Source organism: Gambusia affinis, linkage group LG08, assembly GCF_019740435.1.
Source record: "Gambusia affinis linkage group LG08, SWU_Gaff_1.0, whole genome shotgun sequence".
Classification (NCBI taxonomy): Eukaryota; Metazoa; Chordata; class Actinopteri; order Cyprinodontiformes; family Poeciliidae; genus Gambusia; species Gambusia affinis.
This window is the reverse complement of record NC_057875.1, coordinates 6,080,953-6,102,614: the sequence shown is the minus strand read 5'-3', so window position 1 is coordinate 6,102,614 and position 21,662 is coordinate 6,080,953. Positions and strand designations below refer to the sequence as shown.

General features: G+C 38.3%; 1 protein-coding gene and 1 long non-coding RNA gene across 2 annotated transcripts; one reads left to right on the top strand and one right to left on the bottom strand.

Annotated features, from left to right (window-relative positions):
- Positions 1–4,942: 4,942 nt before the first annotated feature.
- Positions 4,943–9,213, top strand: LOC122835560 (uncharacterized protein K02A2.6-like). Its single transcript, XM_044124719.1, has one exon. It carries the CDS (start codon positions 5,019–5,021, stop codon positions 8,904–8,906), a length of 3,888 nt encoding a protein of 1,295 aa, XP_043980654.1. The 5' UTR covers positions 4,943–5,018; the 3' UTR covers positions 8,907–9,213.
- Positions 9,214–10,358: 1,145 nt separating this feature from the next.
- Positions 10,359–14,380, bottom strand: LOC122835337. The gene is made up of 3 exons (XR_006371297.1): positions 14,188–14,380; positions 12,063–12,524; positions 10,359–11,954 (listed from the first exon to the last, which is right to left on the bottom strand). It is a non-coding gene; the product is annotated as an uncharacterized LOC122835337 (long non-coding RNA).
- Between the last annotated feature and the right edge of the window lie 7,282 nt (positions 14,381–21,662).

Here is a 21,662-nt window from a genome sequence, read left to right as displayed (position 1 = left end):
ACTGTTTCCCTAGTTAAACTTGGATCAACTAATGAGAGATGAACAGAAAAGACAGACTGTGTCGCTAAAATGTAAATGACCTGTTGAGTTTGTTTTTGCTGAGTGAGGTTTGTTTAACTATAAACCCTCAAAGTTGTTCAGGTTTTGTGATGCCATTTGTTATCTAATGTTCTCTACTAAACCCTTGATGCCTTCATAGAACACAAATAGGTAGACTCTTATTTTGATTAAGAAAGAGCAATTTGTTGCAATTAATTTTATTTAGAAAAGTCAGAGTGACGGCGAAGGTTATCTAAAGCTGGTGTCCTGCAACTTGGAAAATGAAAATAAAAAATAAACATGATTAAATTTCAATCTTTCCTGAAACAATGGAGAATAGTAATAAGTAGATTTGTTTAGCTGTACGCTCATGAAGAAGCTAGAATTAATGCTTTGGGTGCTTTGATAATGACTTGAATATGATGCTTTCAAAATTATACAGAATATAAAGCAAATATTTTTAAGAAACAAAAGAGTGACATTTAGAATGTGTAATACAATAAATTATTGTGGCATTGGTAAAAAATTCTGAGACCAAGATTAAAATTAGAGAACAAAAAACAGCTTTATTTCATCTACAGATGGAGAACAAAAAACAGTTACACTGTTAGTAGAGCTCTCAATTCTAGCAGAGGCACGCTCTAACTTTATACACCTCTTCACACACAACCTGGGAGGTGTCAACAATTCTAAGACGCTTAAGAGATATACACACTCAAAGAAAAGAAAAACACTTAGTTTCTGTCAAAAAGGTGATCAGGCGGAACATCTTTACATACTCAGCAAGCACAACTCAGTCTGTGCACAGGTCAGCAAAGGCTTAGTTTCCAATAACTGCTTTGATCGTATTCTCATTCCCTTTCTGCCCAGGGTTCAGTAGCTTAAATCCCAGGGTGCGAATACTATTTGTCTTTGTCTGCTGCCAGGTGCCTGACGTGCAGAGAAGAGCTGTGGATGGAACAGCTTCTGCAGGCAGAAGCTGTGGTTAAGCACATCCTGTCAGGCTGATTTCCGCTCCTAGCTGAGACATGCAGCTTCAACAGAAAAACATCTTTTACTCAAGCAATCATATAGAACACTTTTGTATGGACTTAATAAAAAATGATAAAAGAATAAAGCAATTTCAAATAAGCATTTTGATTATTTTTATTTCACATTATTTAAACAGGATATATCATGCATTAACATTCTAACAAACAATTTAACATACAATTTTGAAAGTAGAGACATTGTTTTGTTATAACTAGAAATAAATTTAGTATATCTTACAAATGTTTCATTATCTGCCATAGCACTTGAATAATTGTTTGTCTCCAACTGGAAGATATTTTAACATGACTCTAGATTTTCTGCATTATGTCTGACTGTTCAAATGTGTTCTGAATTTCTGTCATTCGCTGGTCTGCAGCTGTAGATGGACGTCTTCAGAGGGATTTCCATCGTCTGTTCTTTCTTGATGTTTGCAGCAGAAGGACATACAGAACAAATAGAGCTTAAAAACTGCAGCCAGACCAAATGCAACCCAGAGTCCAATGATCTTTTAAAAAAAGCACATCAAGAAAATGCATGTAAAAATAATGTCAATGTTTAACAGCTGTGTATATGCTGATGAATGTAAAACAAGCAGAAACTAGCTCTTACCTGTGACTTGGTGTACCACTCCAGAGTCTGGATCTCCTCTCCTTGAGATAAATTGAATGGTTTACACCATTTCAGAGTGGAAGAAGTCTTGCTACTTTCATATTTTCCTGTCCAGTTGGTCCAAAAACAGGCATAATAACGACCATCCATTAACAGTATTACACACCATGTTACAGCAGGAACTAAACCACGAAGGACATTTTCCACATAGGATTTACACGGATTTTCAGTACTAAGCATGAGCGTAAAGACGATCAATGCTGGAGCTAAGAAAAATGACAACGCAGAGACGGCATTCAGTGTCGACTGACAGGGACAAACAAACTCCAACTCTACAATTTTCTCAAAGCAGAAAAGGATCAGTCCAAAACCGATGTTTGAAGCCAGAGGATTATTCTCAAGCCCTCCCTTCACTGCTGAGAGAAATTGTTTCACTCCTTCTATATTCATCTCTGCAGAAAAAAAACAACAACAAAAGCAGTCATTAACTTTTAGTTTTAGCCACTTTTAGGGTATTTTATTTCCCAAAATATGAAGAACAGCACCTGTTTAATGATCTAACATCACTATGAGAATTTATATTTCTAATGAAGCAAAACATAACCAGCAAGAGCAAACTTATATGACAAACAGAGATGTTTGAGATTATATCTGCTCTTAACAACAACACAGTTAATGACAGAGTTAAAAATATCAACTATGCCACCACTAACAATCCTCTCTCTTTTAATAAAAAACAACAAAAAAACCCCCACTAACTTCATACTGTTCCCTGGTTACCAAAGTTAAAACTTGACCATTTAATTTTTCATAAAATGAAGTTTGCATTGTGAAAATTAATTGTTTTTACCGTCAGCGCAAAAATCAGTGAGAAGATCTGAAGTTAAAAAGCTCCCCCTTTGTGGCGTGGCTGAGGTCTTCTGCTCTGATTTTGCCTTTTTTTGTTTTGTTTCACTTTCATCTTTTAGGCTCAAAAGACATTCCTAAGTAAGTGTTCGTATTTGGAACAAAAAATGCAAAGTGCTCGAAAAACAAACATGAAGCTAGTGTAAAAGTCTGACTAATGAAACAAGACTGGTGCTTTATGTATAAAGACCTATAATATTTAATTTTGTGTTCGTTTTCTTCCTGTTTGTGTTCACTTCTGTGCATTCAGCCCAGTGTGTGGGAACTTTTCCCTTCGCCAATTTGCACTCTAATGTTTTTACTTCAATTGATGTATTTCTAAACCAGCTGTTCAAAAGTTGTGCTGCATATTTTCTGAACACGTCATTTTTTTTTTTGTAGATTTGATTAGATTCTTACAAAATATCCAACATTACGTGCACTGATCAAACCAGTGGGAAGATGTGAGCAGGCAACCCATTCTCACTCCCTACTCGTCATATATTGACGCATGGAAAGGTCCGTCATCGTCACACGTTGACGCGAGGGGTTTTACCCTTTGCCTTACCGTAATTTTTGCCCTAAACCTAAACCTAACCTTTTGAGCGCTGTCACGTTATAACGTAATACGCATCTTGTTAAAACGTGATACTAACTGACGGTCTGAATCGAAGCTAAAGTTGTAGCTTCCTATTGTAGCTTCTGATTCGGAAAATGGCTAAAGGGCGATTATAACGGAGGCTCAGATGTATTTGCTGAATATTTTCTGTTCAGATTTTTATTGAACAACACAATAGCTGAATAATGGAAACGGCTGTTCGTAACCAAGCAACCGAAATCAACAGAAGGCAAGATAGTAGCTGTGTCCGATTTCCGGGTCTGCACCTTTCGAATGACACGTTCCTGCTTTTCTAGCCAATCCGCTGCTAATTCAACATTAAAAATGTGCTTAGATGCTACTGCTTCTATATATTACCTCAACATAATGTATAATGAAATTTAACACAAAACAGGAAGTAGCATTTTGGGAAACAATGTGTATCGTACTTTCACCTGAGCGCTGTAATAGAAAATTTTACAACATGTTAAACACCTTAGCTGAGGTGGAGAGATTGCATCCAGTTAGACTGTCAGACAAACTCTGAACTAGACATCGTGATCCCTTGTCTTTATACACCCCTTCACATATCAGAGGGACATATCAGAGGGTATTAACACATCCAAAGGGGCTTTCAAGATTAGCACATGTACAAAGATGGAATGGCTGAACACAGTCAGTCAGAACCAGTTCACAGGGTGGATCTAGAATAAGAACAGCTGCATCCTCTCTTCCTGCTCACATTGTTCTGGTAAACAAGTACAGAACAGATGGGGGCTGTTTTCCTGTCAAGGTGTGATAATTATTTCTTCTTTGTCTTTTATAAACTAAAAGGAGTACAGCCACAGGCAGACGATACAGAGCAATCAGAACAAGAACCAATCATCTTAGAGACAGTTTTTACCCCACAGCAATAACAAAACTAAATGCAACCATAAACAACTATTAATCATCATGAATGATGTGTGTGAATGTGTGAATATTTATTTCTTCTCACACTGTTATTAGATAGACCTCTGCAGAGCTCCTTGATCCTGGAGATAATAAGTGTTACTTGCCCAACCCAGAACTTATCTTCCCCCTTTAGCAACAAAGAACAACTCCCTGTCCTTAACAAGACCATCTGTGTTGAGCTCCTGGGAAATCTTGGTTCTGTTGAGAGATAGTTACGACCATCTCTTCAAAACCCACCTCTCTTAGATGTCTCAGGCAAGACACAAACCAGAATGTAAAGACATTTATTAAATCAATTCATTTGGCCAAATGGAGACACAACGCACTCACAAGCAGCAATAAGTCCCTGCAGGAGGAGTTTGTGTCTCAGTGCAAGAGTGAGGACTTCATACTTCCATCTCTTATCTTCGCACCCCGAGACATCGCAAACCTCTCCAACTATTCCCATACAGATGCATACATGCATAAAACACTCCACTCTTGGCTGCTAGCAATTTAAGGAGTTGTGGTTTCTTAGATGTTTCACCTTTTATTTCTGCTGGTAGAACATTCTGACCTGCTGCATCCTGGAAGGCAAACGTTATTCATCTTGTCCTTATCTGGAACAAGTTTGTAAAGGGTTTAACACAGTGAAGCAATATAAAGCATTATATTCGACATTAAAAAAAGGTGTGGTTACAATATTGTGGTGTATTTACCCCTGTGGTTACCTGAGTTGGTACAGTCCTTGTATTCTGTGACGTGCAGCACTCTCTCTCTCTGTAGTTGCCAAGAGGTTAGCACGACAATAAAGAGTTACGAACATGGTTCGAGCCTCCTCTGTTTGTTAAGACATCACATCTGGCGACGAGGATACTTTTCGGTGGAGAGAAGACGTCAAGTGTCAGTACTAGTGAGTACGATGGCTCAGGTTGGCAAAATAGATGACTTCAGACCAGAGGTCGAGCCATGGACAGCTTATATCGAGCGTCTGGAGCAGTACCTGGAAGCTAACGACATTGACGAAGAAAAGCACGTGGCGGTGTTGCTAAGTGTAATGGGTGCTAAAGCATACGGACTTTTACGAAACTTAGTACAGCCTGGAAAACCAAAAGACAAGACATTTGGTGAGATTGTGGACATTTTGAAAGAACACTACGAACCCAAGCCCATATTAGTTGCTGAACGTTTCCGTTTTAATAAATGCAACCAAAAGACGAGTCAGACTGTTGCCCAGTATGTCGCTGAGCTAAAACAACAAGCAGCTAATTGTGATTTTGGTGCGTCGCTGGATTCTGCACTGAGGGATCGGTTCGTAAGTGGAATCAAAAATGAAGCGTGCCAGAGGAGGTTACTTTCAGAGGACCGGCTGACTTTCGCCAAAGCTTTTGAGATTGCTCTCAATATGGAGACTGCAGACAGAGACACTCGACAGCTTAGAGGCGCGGAGGGTGAATGGTCTAGTGAGGGAAACATTCACAAGGTGAGGCCAGTAAAAACAAATATGTGCTACAGATGCAAAGGGAAAAATCATAATGCAAATGAATGTCATTTTAAAGAGACTAAATGCCATAATTGTGGAAAGATTGGACACATTAGGAAAGCATGTCGAGCTAAAGTGCAAAAGAGTCATGAAAAGAGTGTGCCAAGCAGGAGCAGCAGAGACACAAAGTATGTGATGGCTGAGGAAGACCCAGAAGAGGAGTTAGCCCTTTTGACTGTTACTGCTGAGGATGATGAAAGATATAAAGCAACATTTGCAATAGACAATATGGATTTGGAAATGGAAATTGACACAGGAGCAGCAAAAAGTGTCATTTCATATCCTACATACTTGAAAAAGTTCTCTCACCTGCCCTTGCAGCCAGCTAAAGTGAAGCTGAAAGCTTACAATGGAGGACGTATTTGTGTTTTGGGACAGCTGGTAGCAAAAGTAGTGTATGAAGACCAAGCTCTAGTTTTGCCACTTTTGGTTGTAAAGGGACATGGCGCATCACTATGTGGAAGGAACTGGTTGACAAAACTCCGACTTAATTGGCAGCAGATTAAGTACGTGGGTGTGCCAAAACACTTATCACTCAATGAGCTTTTGGATACTTATAGTGATGTATTCAAGGAGGAGTTAGGCACATTGAAGGACATTAAAGCTACCATTGTGGTCAAACCTGAGATGCTGCCCAAATTTAATAAACACAGGCCTCTTCCTTTCGCGATGAAGGAAAAGGTGGAAAAAGAACTCGAAAGACTGGAAAAGTGTAACATTATTACACCTGTGAAACACAGCGAGTGGGCAGCACCGATAGTGCCAGTGCTAAAGAGGGACGCTTCTATTCGCTTGTGTGGAGATTACAAAGTGTCAGTGAACCAAGCCCTTGAAGCTGATACATACCCTCTACCACGTTTGGAGGAACTATTGGCAACACTCAGGGGGGGAAAGTACTTTTCAAAGATAGATCTGGCAGCAGCCTATCAACAAGTTCTGTTGAATGAGGATTCCAAGAAGTACACAACTATCAATACTCATAAAGGACTGTTCGTTTACAACAGACTTCCTTTTGGAATCAGTACAGCTCCATCAATTTTCCAGCGAATTATGGAAAACATTATGAAAGGATTACCAGTGGTGGTCTACCTGGATGACTTGCTCATCACTGGATGCTCAACAGCAGAACATCTGAGCAACCTGGAGAAGGTCCTGCAACGCCTTCAGGAGAATGGTCTGCGAGTAAAACGTTCCAAGTGTGAGTTTAACAAGCCACAAATTGAATTTCTGGGACACGTTTTGGATGAACATGGAGTCCACCCTTCAGAAGAAAAGGTGAGGGCAATACAGGACGCTCCTGCTCCTAGTAATGTGAAAGAACTTCAAGCGTTCCTGGGACTTGTTAACTATTATGGGAGATTTGTGCCAATGCAAAGCACAGCCCTGGCTCCACTTTACAAGTTACTGAAAGACAGTGTGACTTGGAGATGGACTGCACTGGAGCAGGCAGCGTTCGATAGGTGCAAAGGTCTGCTGACAAGTGATCGGGTACTGGCGCATTATGACTCCAACCTGCCTCTCACTTTAGCGTGTGATGCTTCTGCATATGGCATCGGTGCTGTTATACAGCACACAATGCCAAGTGGGGAGGAGCGACCAATAGCATACGCTTCCCGAACACTGTCCCCAGCAGAAAAAAAGTACTCTCAAATAGAAAAAGAGGCTCTTGGTCTGATTTATGGAGTAAAAAAGTTTCACCAGTACCTATGGGGTAGGCATTTCACCTTAGCAACAGACCATCGCCCCCTGCTGACGCTTTTTGGGGAGCACAAGACCCTACCTACCTTAGCTGCAGCACGCATTCAAAGATGGGCTATCATATTGTCAGCATATGATTACCACATTGTTTTCAAAAAATCAGCAGAACATAGCAATGCAGATGGGCTTTCTCGTTGTCCTCTGCCGGAAGCAAGCGACTCTGGAACAGCATTGAGTTCAGCAGTGGTAAACTCACTGCTAACTGTGCATTTGGAAGGGGCTCCACTAAATGCGACCCAGGTCGCTCGGGCCACACGCACAGACATGGACTTGTCAAAGGTTTACCAGTATGTCATGGAAGGTTGGCCCTCTGTTACGGATGAGACTTTAAAGGCTTATCACAACAAGAGGAGTGAGCTTTCAACTGAGAGGGGTTGTGTTTTGTGGGGAACCAGAGTGATTATACCCTCTAAAATGAGAAAGACTGTGTTAAATGAGATTCACTCTGGTCACCAAGGCATCGTAAAATCCAAGGCCTTAGCTCGCAAATATGTTTGGTGGCCAAACCTGGATCATGACCTGGAACAGGTTTGCAAAACGTGTGAAACATGTCAACTGGAACAGAAGATGCCGCAGCATGTTCCATTGCATCCCTGGGAGTTCCCTGGTGAATCCTGGAAAAGACTGCATATTGACTTTGCTGGACCTTTCCTCGAAAGCATGTTTATGGTTGTGGTTGATTCGTATTCGAAGTGGTTGGAGGTGTTTCGTATGCCACACATCACATCACAAGCCACAATTACGAAGTTGAAGAGACTGTTTGCTTCGTATGGACTTCCTGAACAAATAGTCACAGATAATGCTACCACTTTTACATCTGCAGAGTTCCAAACGTTTGTGGCACAAAATGGCATTTTGCACACAACGAGTGCACCAGGACACCCTGCCACTAATGGTTTGGCTGAGAGATTTGTGCAGACATTTAAAGTGGGCATGAAAAAGCTTGCCAGCCAATCAGGCAACATTGAGGACAAACTTTCATTGTTTTTGCTACAGTACCGTGTTACGCCAAACTGCACGACGGGCCAGTCTCCAGCTGACGTGTTCTTGCGCAGACACATCCGCACCCGACTGGATTTCATCAAACCTAACACCAAGGAGACTGTTCGCAGGAAGCAGTATCAACAAAAGGCTCAGCATGACTTCACTGCCGTGGACCGCTCTTTTTCTGTTGATGATGCTGTTTATCTTCGCAACACAGGGGGAGGAGTTCACAAGTGGATACCTGGGCAGGTTGTAAGACAAACTGGTCCAGTCTCTTATGAAGTGAAAGAGCGGTACTCAAACACTGTGCACAGACGACATGGAGATCAGCTTCGTACCCAAGCTGTAGCTGAACCAGATATTGAGGACAGTGAAACACCAACACAAGAGCAAAATGATGTAAACATTACACCCAAACAAAGTGATTTGGACTCTGGGGTGCACCCTCCTGTTTCCCCAGATCCTTCAGTGGTTTTGAGGCGTTCCACACGAACACGGAAGACGCCAAAACGATATTGTGAATAGCCTTGTGTTTATTTAGGCATAACAGTTATACATCTTATGTTCTGTTATTATTCTTATTGCATTAAGGGTTACATCTGAGTTGGATGCAGAGGTAAACAGAAAAGAAAAAAAAAATGTTTTGAGTATCAAGTAAATGTACGTTTGAGTTATTGTTTGGTTCTACATAAAAATACACTTAAGCTGAAATGAGTGACCTTTAGTTTATTTAGGGTATGTAGATAAAAATTGTATTTCCATCTAAAAGGGGGATGATGTGGTGTATTTACCCCTGTGGTTACCTGAGTTGGTACAGTCCTTGTATTCTGTGACGTGCAGCACTCTCTCTCTCGGTAGTTGCCAAGAGGTTAGCACGACAATAAAGAGTTACGAACATGGTTCGAGCCTCCTCTGTTTGTTAAGACATCACAAATATTTAATGGTGTCATAATATAAAACTCACTCAAAGCATACATATAATACCATTATAAGTGCCAGTTTAATACTGCACTTGTTAAGCGTTGATCCGTTGCTGCTTTGTTATGACGCGCTGAGCGGCTAACATTGTACCTGTTGACAGCGTGTAAAGTCAATCCGATTCTTGTTGTCCAAATTTGTTCCAATCAGATGAACCATTTGTGAACAAATTCCATTTATTCCACAATACACGAGAACAGTGTTAACAAAGACTCCGCCACAGCGGTCAAAAACTTGCATGCCCTTCCGGGTTCAACACCTGTCGACTACCTGTGATCTCTTGGTTCATATACTGGAGCATACAGCGCCATCTAGTGACCAAAACCAAAAATACACATATTTGGCTCCAACAACCATAGCAAAAACATCCATGGATATCTTTTTGTCACTTTTGTAAATATACTTGATTAATAAGTCTTATTTCCCCACAGGAAGTACAAAAATATCCTAGGTCACCTTGATCAACCAGAACAAGCACAAAATCTAAAGTAACTCACAGCATGGTCAGCTGACTTTGTTCTAAAGGTCCGTTTTTAGAAAGGGATGGGTAGCAGTATTATTATACCAAGTGGTATAATAATGAAAAAACAGGAAAGGGTGGCTGCTTATGAACAGTATGAAAACTATCTGCTAATAGATGTGTATTTATAGATGTGTTCTAAGTTTTTCAAAGTAGTGCTCTGCAGCCGGTTTTAATGGCAGTAATTGCTAATTTATGCAGTCTGGTCTTTTGTGCTTCTGTTATGCCACCAAACCAGAACATGATCCAAAAAACTAAAATACTCTGCCAAAAGAACCGTAAGTCCCAATAAAATGAAATGTGGTTGTAAGGTTAGAAAATGTGAGACAGGTCAAGGGTTATAAATACTTCTGCAAGGCAGTATGAATTATGTTAGGAAATTAATTACATCAGTAAACCGAGAGGATGGACAGGCAAACAAAGTCATAGAACAAAATATTGATTACATGCAGTGTCAAAAAAAAGAAAGTACACCATGTCAAATCTAGTTTATTCGTTTCACAGAAACAAGGCAGTTCAAAGTGCTTTACATCAGGAAACGTCGCCGTCGCCAATTATGAAATGATCAATAAACAAACTCATTTTGTCAAATGTCATCACCAAAATCATCATCACACATCAAATATGTTGATCAATGTTCAACTTTCTACTTATCAAAGAAACTCTAGATTAAATTTAATTCTGTGTTTCGGCCGTTTTGCAGCTTTCTGTAAGTTTGTTGTGGTACATAGAAGCTGAATGCTGTTTCTCCATATTTGGTTCTGGTTCTGGGCAGGGCCGGCCCAAGGCACAAGCAAACTAAGCACACTTATCCTTCCAGCCAAACATTTATGCTAGCGTCTTTGTGTGAATCTAAGTTTTAACTTTAAATGAGATGATTCTCCTGCTTGGTTCTGTATATTTCTGAGTTTTTTTTGGCTTTTTAAACGGCGTGTTTAACAACGTTTGATAACAGTGATTAAAACTTCTCAATGTTTGATATAGTCTAGCAAAATGTTTTCCATCAGGCTACATGGCTGCTACATCGACGAGCTGCTCTATGCTGTAGTTGGGGTGATTTGTTGTTTATCATTTATGTGGCTAAAACAAACATTATTTTACATCAACTTATAAGCTATGTGAAACTTATGTTGAAATCATTTCAAGGCTCAGAATCAAGGGAAGAAAAACTCACCTGGTGTAAATTAAATTTCTAGCTATTGGAGTAACGCTTGAGAGAAATTTATCTAATCAAAGAACGTCATGAATATGTGTGTAGAGCTGCACTGATTGCAGTTTTCTGACCGATCCCTGGTTACCGATCTTTAAAGAGCCTGACCTGCTGATTTTTATTTTTGGCCGATACCAATTTTTTTTGTCTGAAATGTTTCTAAAGGTAGCAAGAAAGTTGGTGAGTTGGCAACAGTGGGGTGAATGTTGTTAACTGTAAACGTTCAGACCTGAGCTGGTGGGCCGGTCTGTCAGTCAAACCCTCACTGTAGAGCAGAAGAGGACAGAAGCTGATTTTTAAACCTTTCCTGACAAAAATAAGATCAGTGGATAAGATGGGCTTCCTGTGTAAGTATCGGCCGATCACGATCCCCCAAAATTAACCCAGAAATCGACTGGCAGATAAATGTATCCTATATTATACATGCATAGGGTATAATGCAAACAGCGGCATCAAATACGCAATAAGTTTATATCAGGTGTGTGAATTATCTAATCGTCTGTTGATTCCAGAAATTCACATTGTTAGCAGAAGTAGAGGGCCCCTCAACCAAATTTCGCACAGGGCCCCATGGAGGCTTGTGCCGGCCCTGAGTAAATCCTGTTAGTTATTAAACTCTTCAGTCCTCTGTAAGTTTACCTGCGAGCATCAGGGCCAGACAAACCAAACCACATGAACAGGCAACCAAAATAGAGTCAAAAATCCATAGAACTAAAAAATAAATAGACAATGGAACAATAACAATGGAAAAAAGGAATAGGCTCGTTCTGTCCAAATTTGCACTGCAGTATGAGAACAAGGAAGAGATGATCAAACATAAAATATAAAAAAGCGTCAACAAAAACACTGCCAGGAATCCAAAGAACTAAAAAAAAAGGAAAAAAGAGAAACAAATTTTAAAAATTAGATTTTATTCGCAGTAAAAACTACTCATCATTTGTGCAAATCTCAGGAAAATGTCATTATATCTTACCTGCGATTCAGAATACAGAAGCTGGGTTTTGGCCAGCAGCTCCTGAGATGAGTTGGGGTTTAATGGTTGGCACCATTTCTGAGGTTCAGCGTTCACAATCATTTCATACTTCCCTGACCAACTGGTCATTGCACAGGCGTAATAACGACCATCAAGGAACACTATCACCAACCATACTCCAGCTGGAATAATGCCGAGTTTCAAGGCGTCACAGAGTTTATAGTGACCTGCAGTGACATACATTAGTGTAAAGACTATAAAGGGTGGAACAATGAAACATACTGAAGTATGTAAATAGTTGTATTCAGAGTCACAAGGGCATGAAAACTCTGTTTCCACCAGTTTCTCCAACACCAACTGGATCAGTACAAAGCCTAAAGTAGATGCCACTGAACTTCTGACAAATTCTTCTTTCAGTTTAGACATCCAGTCGTTTCTCAGGTCCTTAGTTGGATCCATAGTCTGTAACGGAAAAAACAGAAAAAAATGAAATTAGAGGAGCAATAACTGGGTCTGTCTCAATAACAAATTATGCTGAACGATAATATTGTCCCAGAAGTTATTGCGATAAACGACAATGTGTTGAGATAATTTTCAAGCAATATAATGGTAATGGCATAAGAATACAAGAACACGTTCTTAAAGATCAATAAACTTTAAATTCTAAAAAACATTTAACACTGGAACTGGAAGATATTTTAAATATTTAAAATACAGAAAGAATTGTAACAAAGAACATAAAATAAAATTGATATGAAGCCTCTTTAAGCAAAGCTGCCCTTCAAAAAAGGGCCAGTTGAGCCCAAAGCACCAGAATGAAGACTTGTCATCCAGTTGTTGATAGAAAAAGAGAAATGATAAATCATAAAATGGAAATTGAATTTGTTGTCATTTATCATGCAGTTAATTGACTTATTGTTTATTGTGACAAGCCTTGCAAAAGCAATATTGGCAATTGGAACTTAAATGTATTTACATTTACTGTGGACGATTAACTTTCTTTTCATCCATGTGTTAAAACAAACTCGACAAAAAGGAAAGGAACATTCACTGCAGTTAAGAAAATAAATACACTGTTAGCAAGAAGAGTCTGACTCTGGGTTATGGAGGCCACAGTAAGACAGAAAGTCTCTTCTGGGAAAGTGATAACCGACTTTCACCGAGCTCCACAGCTTTTCCAGATGTTGACTACAGTCCATCCAGATGCCAATTTCAGGTTTAGTGTAAAGAGATCTGCTCTTATGCAAAGGTGACAGATGGGAAACTGACTGGAAAAATGGAAACTTTGTTTACTCAACTCTCTCCTCACTATGGAAACGTACTGAAATCCTTCATGGAAGTATTTCCCTCTGAATAATTTGTACAGTTATTGGAAAACAGAAAAATTTCCATTGTAAACAAGGAACTGGTTCATGCAAATATATTCTGTTAGTTCCTGCTGTTATGGTCACCTGCACCGTTTTTATTCAAAAAGCAAAAAATAAAGAAATTAATTTTAAAAAATAAAATTGAACCCACAAAGTTCATCCAGAACAAACTGAATACATAATCAGAAACATTTCTCTATATCAGAAAAATAAAGGCAAAGTTTTCAAGCCTGCTGATGATAAAAAGAAAATTTTAGAAATGAAATACTTTCAGAGTTAATGTGGCTGAATGCATGTGTGTTGCACACTGTAAATATATATTCTGTTTCAGAAAGCATGTTTGATCTTCATTTCACTTTATATGCTAACTTGCTCTGGTGGTTTTTCAAGTAAAATCCCAGTAAAACACAACCTGTTTGTAAGGCTGTAAACTTCACTTCCTGGTGTCTTTATTGAAAAATCTTCTTGGTTGGACTTGACTACATACATTTAAAGACCTGTTGTTGCTCTGATTTATTTTTCCTGATTATATGGAAAAAAACAAGAAAAAAAAAAGAAATATATATATATATATATTAGGTTATCTGCCCTATGTATGCATGTAAATTGCACAAAATTTAAATTTTTGTGCAATTTACATGCACAAAAATGTAAAAAATGTCCCAGACTGATTCCCTTTTCTCACTTCTAAGCCGTTTTCCCAAACGTCACTCAGGAATCCAACAACTGACCAGTTTACATCAAGCAAATATATTTACCTGATGGTGTGACTCAAGATAAAGATCCAGAACAGCAACAAAAATACAAAATAAATATTTTCAATGTCTTCAGATGAACAAATCCAACCGATATGAGGTTGATCCGGTAAGTAAAAAAAATTAAAACAGAAGTTCAAAACAAATAAAGTAAACTGTGGAAGCAAAAGCACCAAAAGATTAATTCGACGTCTCCTGAAAGTAAGCATGCCTGTTCTTATATAAGTAGGACAAGGAAGGAGGAGTTACATCACTAACCAACCCACTGCTTAAACAAGACAGAAAAAAGTATTCAGATAAAACTTATTCAATATATTGGCCCAACATAATCAATAGAATTTATTTATTTTTTTCCCCCCACCAGGGGGTCCTTTTTATGGGCTCTAGTGTCCCTTATACAACAGTGGGCTGACAGGAAAGGGGGAAGGAGAGGGGGAAGACATGTGGCAAATGTCGTTGGGTCCAGGAATCAAACCCGCAACGGCCGCGTTGAGGACTGGGGGCCTCCAAACGTGGGGCGTGCTGCCCTCTACGCCACCGGAGCACGGCCCAATCAATAGAATTTAACACAAAACACAAAGTAGCATTTTGGAAAATGTTGTGGATGCAACTATGTAAAGGTTCAAAAAGTTTTAACAAAAAAAGAGAAAGAAATGTGAAAAGTTTCCAAAACAGACAAAATACATTTTGAAAGAAAACGGAAGCAAAACCTGAAAAGGATCAAATGAAACATCTTAAACAGGATGAACCACATGGCGCCATCATTATGGTCTGACTGCATGAAATGGTAAAACCTGTTTTCCCTCTGATGGAGTCTGTGATGTCCGGGTGAAAAATCATGTGATCATGAACAAAAAGGTAAGTTGTTTCAAACTTTTGCCAAATCAGACCAATAAAACCTTGGTCAGAGTTTTTAAATTGCCTTTGGATCCATTCAGATGTTCAGCGTTTTAAACATTAGCAGACACAAAACGGTGCTGTGATGAGATTAATACAAACTCAAAGCCTTTGACGTTTCAGCCTCCCGGGTTTGGAGGAAGAAGGAAACAGTCCATATTTGTCTGGGCCTCATTTGCATGAATAATTGCATTGGGTCAGATGTAGCTGATCAGCCTGTGGTTCTGGGTTTTAGATTGTTGCTTAGTTTTCATTCTAGTTCTAGCAAAGCAACCCCAGGCCATCATACTGCCACCACCATGCGTGTCTGTTGTGATTATTTTTCTCTGAAATCCTTTGTTAGTTTTGAATCTCATTAAGGAAAATGTGATCTTTTAGTCTTTTAGTTCTTTTAGTCTCCGGTGCTCCGGTGGCGTAGAGGTTAGCGCGCCCCACGTTTGGAGGCCCTCAGTCCTTGACGCGGCCGTCACGGGGTCGATTCCCGGACCCGACGACATTTGCCGCATGTCTTCCCCCCTTTCTTGTCAGCCTACTATGGAAAAAGGGACACTAGAGCCCACAAAAAGGACCCCCTGGTGGGGGGAAAAAAAGAGTTGCTGAGGAGAAAGGAGGCTGCAGATGCTGTCACACTTTGACACTTTATGCTGGTTGAGCAGCAAGCTCCAAAATGTGGGTTAGCCTTTCCTGTAAACAAAACGAAATGCAGGCGCTGCTCTGAACAAAAGAACAACTTCAACTTGAGTAAGTAAAACACATATGATAAAATGTAACAAATGTATGAATGAACTGATTAATAAAAGTAATAACAGTGTGAATAATTATTTCATTCCAGACTTTTTTTTTTCTTAAAACAACTTAAAATAATTATTCATAAGGTGAGAAAGAAATAACTATAAAACAAACAACAAAAAACCTCAAAAATAAGAAGAGATTTCAACTGGTCTAAAAGAGGCTTCTTATATACATTATGTAAAATATTATATTGCATTCCTTTGTAACGGTTATATACTGAAGGCAGAGTCAAAATGCCCCATGCCTTAATAGTATTAGTAATTAGAAAGTTATCTTTGACAATGAGTGGGAGTTCTCGGTTTTGTTTATATAACCTATTTGCAGGATGACGAGGTTTACAAACACTTTCCTCGATCTGTTATTATGAATTTTAAACATAACTAGTAAATATAATCGTCCACCGAGTTGTGAAAGTTTGTCAGATTTCTCAAAGAAGGAAGTTGCTCATGTCTTCTTCTGTCGTTTCCTTCAATTGGTTTTGGTGCAGCGCCGCCACAGGCGAGAAGGGGAACTTGGTTTTCTCAATTCGTTTGGATTGTTTGACGCAGTGCAGTGCGAAAGTGACCCACATGAGCTAAAAATGTAACAAATATTGCAACTTTGGCCCCCATTTAAAACGAGTCCACAGGACTATCAAGTATGAAAGCACCTGATGGTCCAAAACACGCTTAGTATCTATCTGTGCGCATCCTGTTGGCATATCTTACAGTCGTAAAAGTTGCTTTTGTCAGGAATGTTTCACATTCTTAACCACACATGACTTGTCCTATGTAATTATACATTCACATGTGATTTCTTTTAAGGTTTTTGCTTCACACAGGTGCAGAAGTGTTGTCGTTTCTTTCAGGTCTGTCATTTTCATCAGAACTGGATGAGCACCGGGAGACAAGCAAACAGAGCAGGAAAAAACCCGTCAACCCTGATATTATCCAGAATCCAATGAACTAAAAAACAGAGAAAAAAAATGTAAAAATCATATTTCAATAGTACAACAAACTACTCATTGTCTAAATGAGGAATACCCAAGTCCAGACCACGAAAGCTGCCAACCTGCAGCCTGCATCCCTGCTCCAAAACTTCTGATTTAGAGGATGAGTTACAGCTTATTTCTGTGACAGCTCTGAAAACACTGCTAATGAGCCACTCATATAATCCAGGTGTATTAGAGGAGGAATATAAAAGCTACAGGGTGATGGTTATTGAAGACTGGACTTTGGCACCAATGATTTAAGCTGATTAGGTTGTGCAAATCCAATTTGCTTCTTACCTGCGACTCAGAATACCACAGCTGGGTTTTGGCCAGTTGCTCCTGAGATGAGTTGGAGTCGCCTGTGTCTGGTTTACACCATTTCAGAGGTTCATTTTTCTCAATCGTTTCATAGGTTCCCGTCCAACTGGTCTTTGCACAGGCGTAATAACGGCCATCAAAAAACACAATTATCAACCATATTGTGCCTGAAATAAGGCTGATACTAATGGCCTTATAGACTGTTTTACTACATGATTTACAGTGGTATTTAATGGCAAACATTAGTAAAAAGACTACGATTGGTGGAACAATGAAAGATGGCAAAGAATATAAATGATTGTATGTAGAGTTACAGGGGCATGTGAAATCTACTTCCACCAGTTTCTCAAACGTCATCTGGATCAGTCCAAAGCTTAGAGTAGTTGCTACTGGGCTTTTGGAAAATTCTCCTTTCAGTTTAGAAATCCAGTTGTTCTTGAAATCCATAGCTTGCTCTGTAATTGGGAAACACAGAGAGAGAAGTGAAGTTATTGAAGCAATAGATATAATTTTATCAATGTATACCCAAGTGTAATTTACAATGTTTTAATACTTGTTTCTTTTTATGGTAAATGCTCTGCATGCATATTTATTCATGAGATAAAATGTGCTCAGTTTGACAAAAGGGAGAAGAAAAGATACTGTTTGTGAGAAGAGAAAGATTCATCCATCCTTTACTTCTTGACTGAAACTGGACTGGAGGGGAACCAGTTTAAGAAATCCAACAAGTAAAGATTAAAGTTAAAATACTTAAGTACTGACTTTTGAAAATACTATTGAATATGCGTTTAAAACTACTCAAGTATCCAAAAGTATAAATTACATTTTCTAATATTTTCTGAATGTTTTTACAGAACCTTGTAATTTGCTGAAACCACCTGGTATACTGACATGTAGAAAACACCACCTGTAAAAAAAATCACAGCTATGTTTATTATTTTTATTTAAAACGTTCACACCAACAGGAACGCTGGCTACTGCTTTCCCATAATACATCACTTCACCGACAGTATATTTCTCCCATTCACTTGGATTTCTTCAGTAGATTTTCCACAGGGCCAATCAGCGAACAGATGGAGAAGTTGTGAACGATGACATTGATTTTCTGTTTCTGTTTTAGAACTGTAGTTTTAGCAAAGGCAGCAGAGGAAGTGAACAAATCCCTTCACTCTGTGCTGCCACCTTTCAAATATCTAACATTAATGGCCGCCTGCCCGTGTCTTTCTGCTTGGCACTTCCTCCTTTGCAGTGGAAGACGGTTGTTTACAGAACAGGCAATTCCGGTAAGCTACATAGCGTCGAACTGGCACATAGCATTTATCACAGACAAACAATTGGGAAACACTTAAAACTTCAACAGAAAGCCAAGAAGAAAAGATGGCGAGGCAAATAAAGGTGAAACAAACATTTAAAGAAGGTTGTATTTTCATGTTGGACCAGAGAGATGTGGGTTTGATAAATGAGTAAAGAATCTCCTGGTGTGAAACTGTAGTTAAAAGCTTCAGTTGATTCGCTTCGTTGAGATTTTCAGGTTTCCAGTTAAGCACAGCTCTCTAAACATCTCAACAAGGAATGATGTAGAAGGTTAAGGTCCTGATTATTCAAGTAAACTAAATATATTTTGACATTTTAGGTTATCTGTACATGTCATTCACACAAAATATTGCCAATCACATGTCCACCTTCTAATGTGAATTTAAGATGTTAGACTGAAACTCTTTTATCAGCCCTGCAGCATTTATAGATAAAAAAAAAATCACTCAGGATCCTAAAGATTGACTCATAAAAATTAAGCAAGTGTATTTACCTGATGGGTTGAGTCAAGAAAAAGATCAGAAGCAAAAAAAAATACGAGAGTAAAACTCTTCAATGTCTTCAGCAGAACAAATCAAACCAATCTGAAGTTGAAAATGAATACTAGATCCAAACAAATAATCAACTGTGAACCCAAAAGGGAACAAAGATGTAAAGGACGTTCAAGTTCTCCTGAAGATACAGGTATACGTGCTTTTTATAAGCTTTACAGTGAAGGAGGAGTTAAATAACAGAAACGATGAAGAGGAGGAGAACGACGATCTGTTCAAACCCAGGAATATTCTGTATTCAACATGCTGCCTGGTTATCAAAGTTACTCACATCAGTACAAACACATATATACATATCTGATTCATTCTTCATATTTGCATTGTAAAAATAAATTATTTTACTGTGAGCAGAAAACAAAAGGTCCTTCTTGGTGGCGTGGCCAAGTTTTTCTGCTAGAATTGTACCTTTATTCCTGTTTTGTTTCATTTTCATTTTTCAACCAGAACATATTTGCATTCTTTGATATTCATTCATTCATTTTGAGTTTTTTATCAAAGCATTTGAACTGCTCCTTTTACAGAATGGAGAAACTATGAAGTATACAATTTCAATGGTTACTAAAAACGAGAACTGGAAGTGCATATTTGAATGTATCCAAATGTTGGTGTTGCTCTAAAAGGAGGCGTGTTGTTGAGAGAATGAAAAACAAACAGAGCTGTTGTGAAAGCGTGACTAATAAAACAAGACTGGTTCTTTATAAATATTAATATTTATATAAAACTATATAACTTAATTGAGGTAAAAAAAATTTCTGATTTTGTTAGTTTTTCTCCTGCTTGTGTTCACTGTTGTGTTCTCTATTATAGCTGTTTTTTATTAATTTTTTTTGTCGTAGTTTAGTTCCATTTTGTTGTGACTTTTTGTTTGTCAAATTCAGTTTGTTTTTATTAGTTACTATTAGATAAATATTGATTAGTTTTACCTTAGTTTTCAGTTACAGTAGTAGTTTTAGTTTTTTTTCATGCTTTTGTTTAATTTTTAGTTGCAGTACTCCAAGCATTGTATTGTGATTAAATCTACACCGATTGGGGGATAACAACTCAACAGAAGACACCATTTTGAAAAAACCAACTGATTGGTGTTTTATATCCAAACAAACTATGTAAGAAAGTAACTGAAAGCAATTTATAATTCATCAACTGCTGCAAGTTGTCCATATTCTGAAGCAGCCCCAGGCCATCATACTGCCACCACCATGTGTTTCTGTTGCTATTACATTATTTTCTCTGAAATCCTTTGCTAGTTTTGAGTCTCATTAAGGAATATGTGTGACCTGTTGGTCTCCTTCATGTTGTCAGAGAAACTCAATTGTGGTGATTCATTAGTTTAATGGGTCTGGTAGTATTTAGACCTCGGTGTGGTCGTTGAAAGGATGAAAATATTTGGTTAATTTTAGTTCATTTATGATTCGGTGAGGGATTAAGATGGTTTGAATTGCTGTATTGGCTTAATAAATTTGGCCTTTTGATCACTATTGTCTGAACTTGTTTTATAATCTGAAATAATTGTGGTCAAAAAGGAAGAACTGAAGGAAACCCACAATAGAACCGATATTTTCACTCTATTTCAGGGGTAGGGAACTCCAGGCCTCGAGAGCCGGTCTCCTGCAACTTTTAGATGTATCTCAGCTTCAACACATCTGAATCCAATAGCTGAATGACCTCCTAAGTGCAGTCAGGTTCTCCAGAGTCCTGCTAATGACCTCATTATTTTACTCAGGTGTGTTGAAACTGAGATACATCTAAAAGTCGCAGGAGACCGGCTCTCGAGGCCTGGAGTTCCCTATCCCTGCTCTATTTGGTTGAAGGTTTTAATTTCTCCATGAAAAATGACAGAACAGCTGGGAATGTGGCGCCACCTGCTGGAAAAAGTAGGAATAGCTGCAATTGGTCGAGTTGAGCAGCAGAACCTGTCTCTACTTTTCTTCATTTGTTGGCTTTTTGCATATTTTCGTCAACGGAAAATTAAATGCATCTGAAATTAAACCTCAAAGTGAAGTTTTACTGAGTTCTGTGAATAAAAAAAAGGACAAATATCAACTACTGCCTAGTACTTGTTCATTTAAGTAAAAGATATGGCACTTAAAGCTTTTCTTTAAAGTTTAAAAACAAACTCTTGGTTTTATATAAAGCACAAAAAGAGCATTTGCAATGTAAACTATCAGTGACATAAATAAACAAATAAAAATTATTTATAATTAAATGTGCTTAATGTTCCAACACTGTTGACTCCCATTGTTGCATTTTATAATGAAAACTGTTCATCATGTTTGATTATAATCTGTTTACCTTCTTTGTTTCTGTGACTCTGCTGAGTATGTGAAATAAATAGATAAACCGAAAATATCCATTAAATACATTTGAACCAACTGCTCTGACCTTGCAAAACATTGAAAAAAATACCAAGTTAAAGAACAATATATTACCAATTATTGATTTTCTTGTTGTCTTAAAAGCACAAGAAAGTTTCAGAGGTAATAAGGAAGCATAATCAATTTTTTTAATTTTATTCATTTAATACTAACATGTCACATGATAGTATGAACATCAGAAACTACGTTTCCCAAGAAGTAAGCAACCAAACATCAATCCATCAACCATTTGATACCTCTTTCAACACAAAACAGGCAATAACA

Coding starts and splice junctions, on each gene's coding strand:
- LOC122835560 (XM_044124719.1), top strand. CDS start 5,019: ATGGCTCAGGTTGGCAAAATAGATGACTTCAGACCAGAGGTCGAGCCA.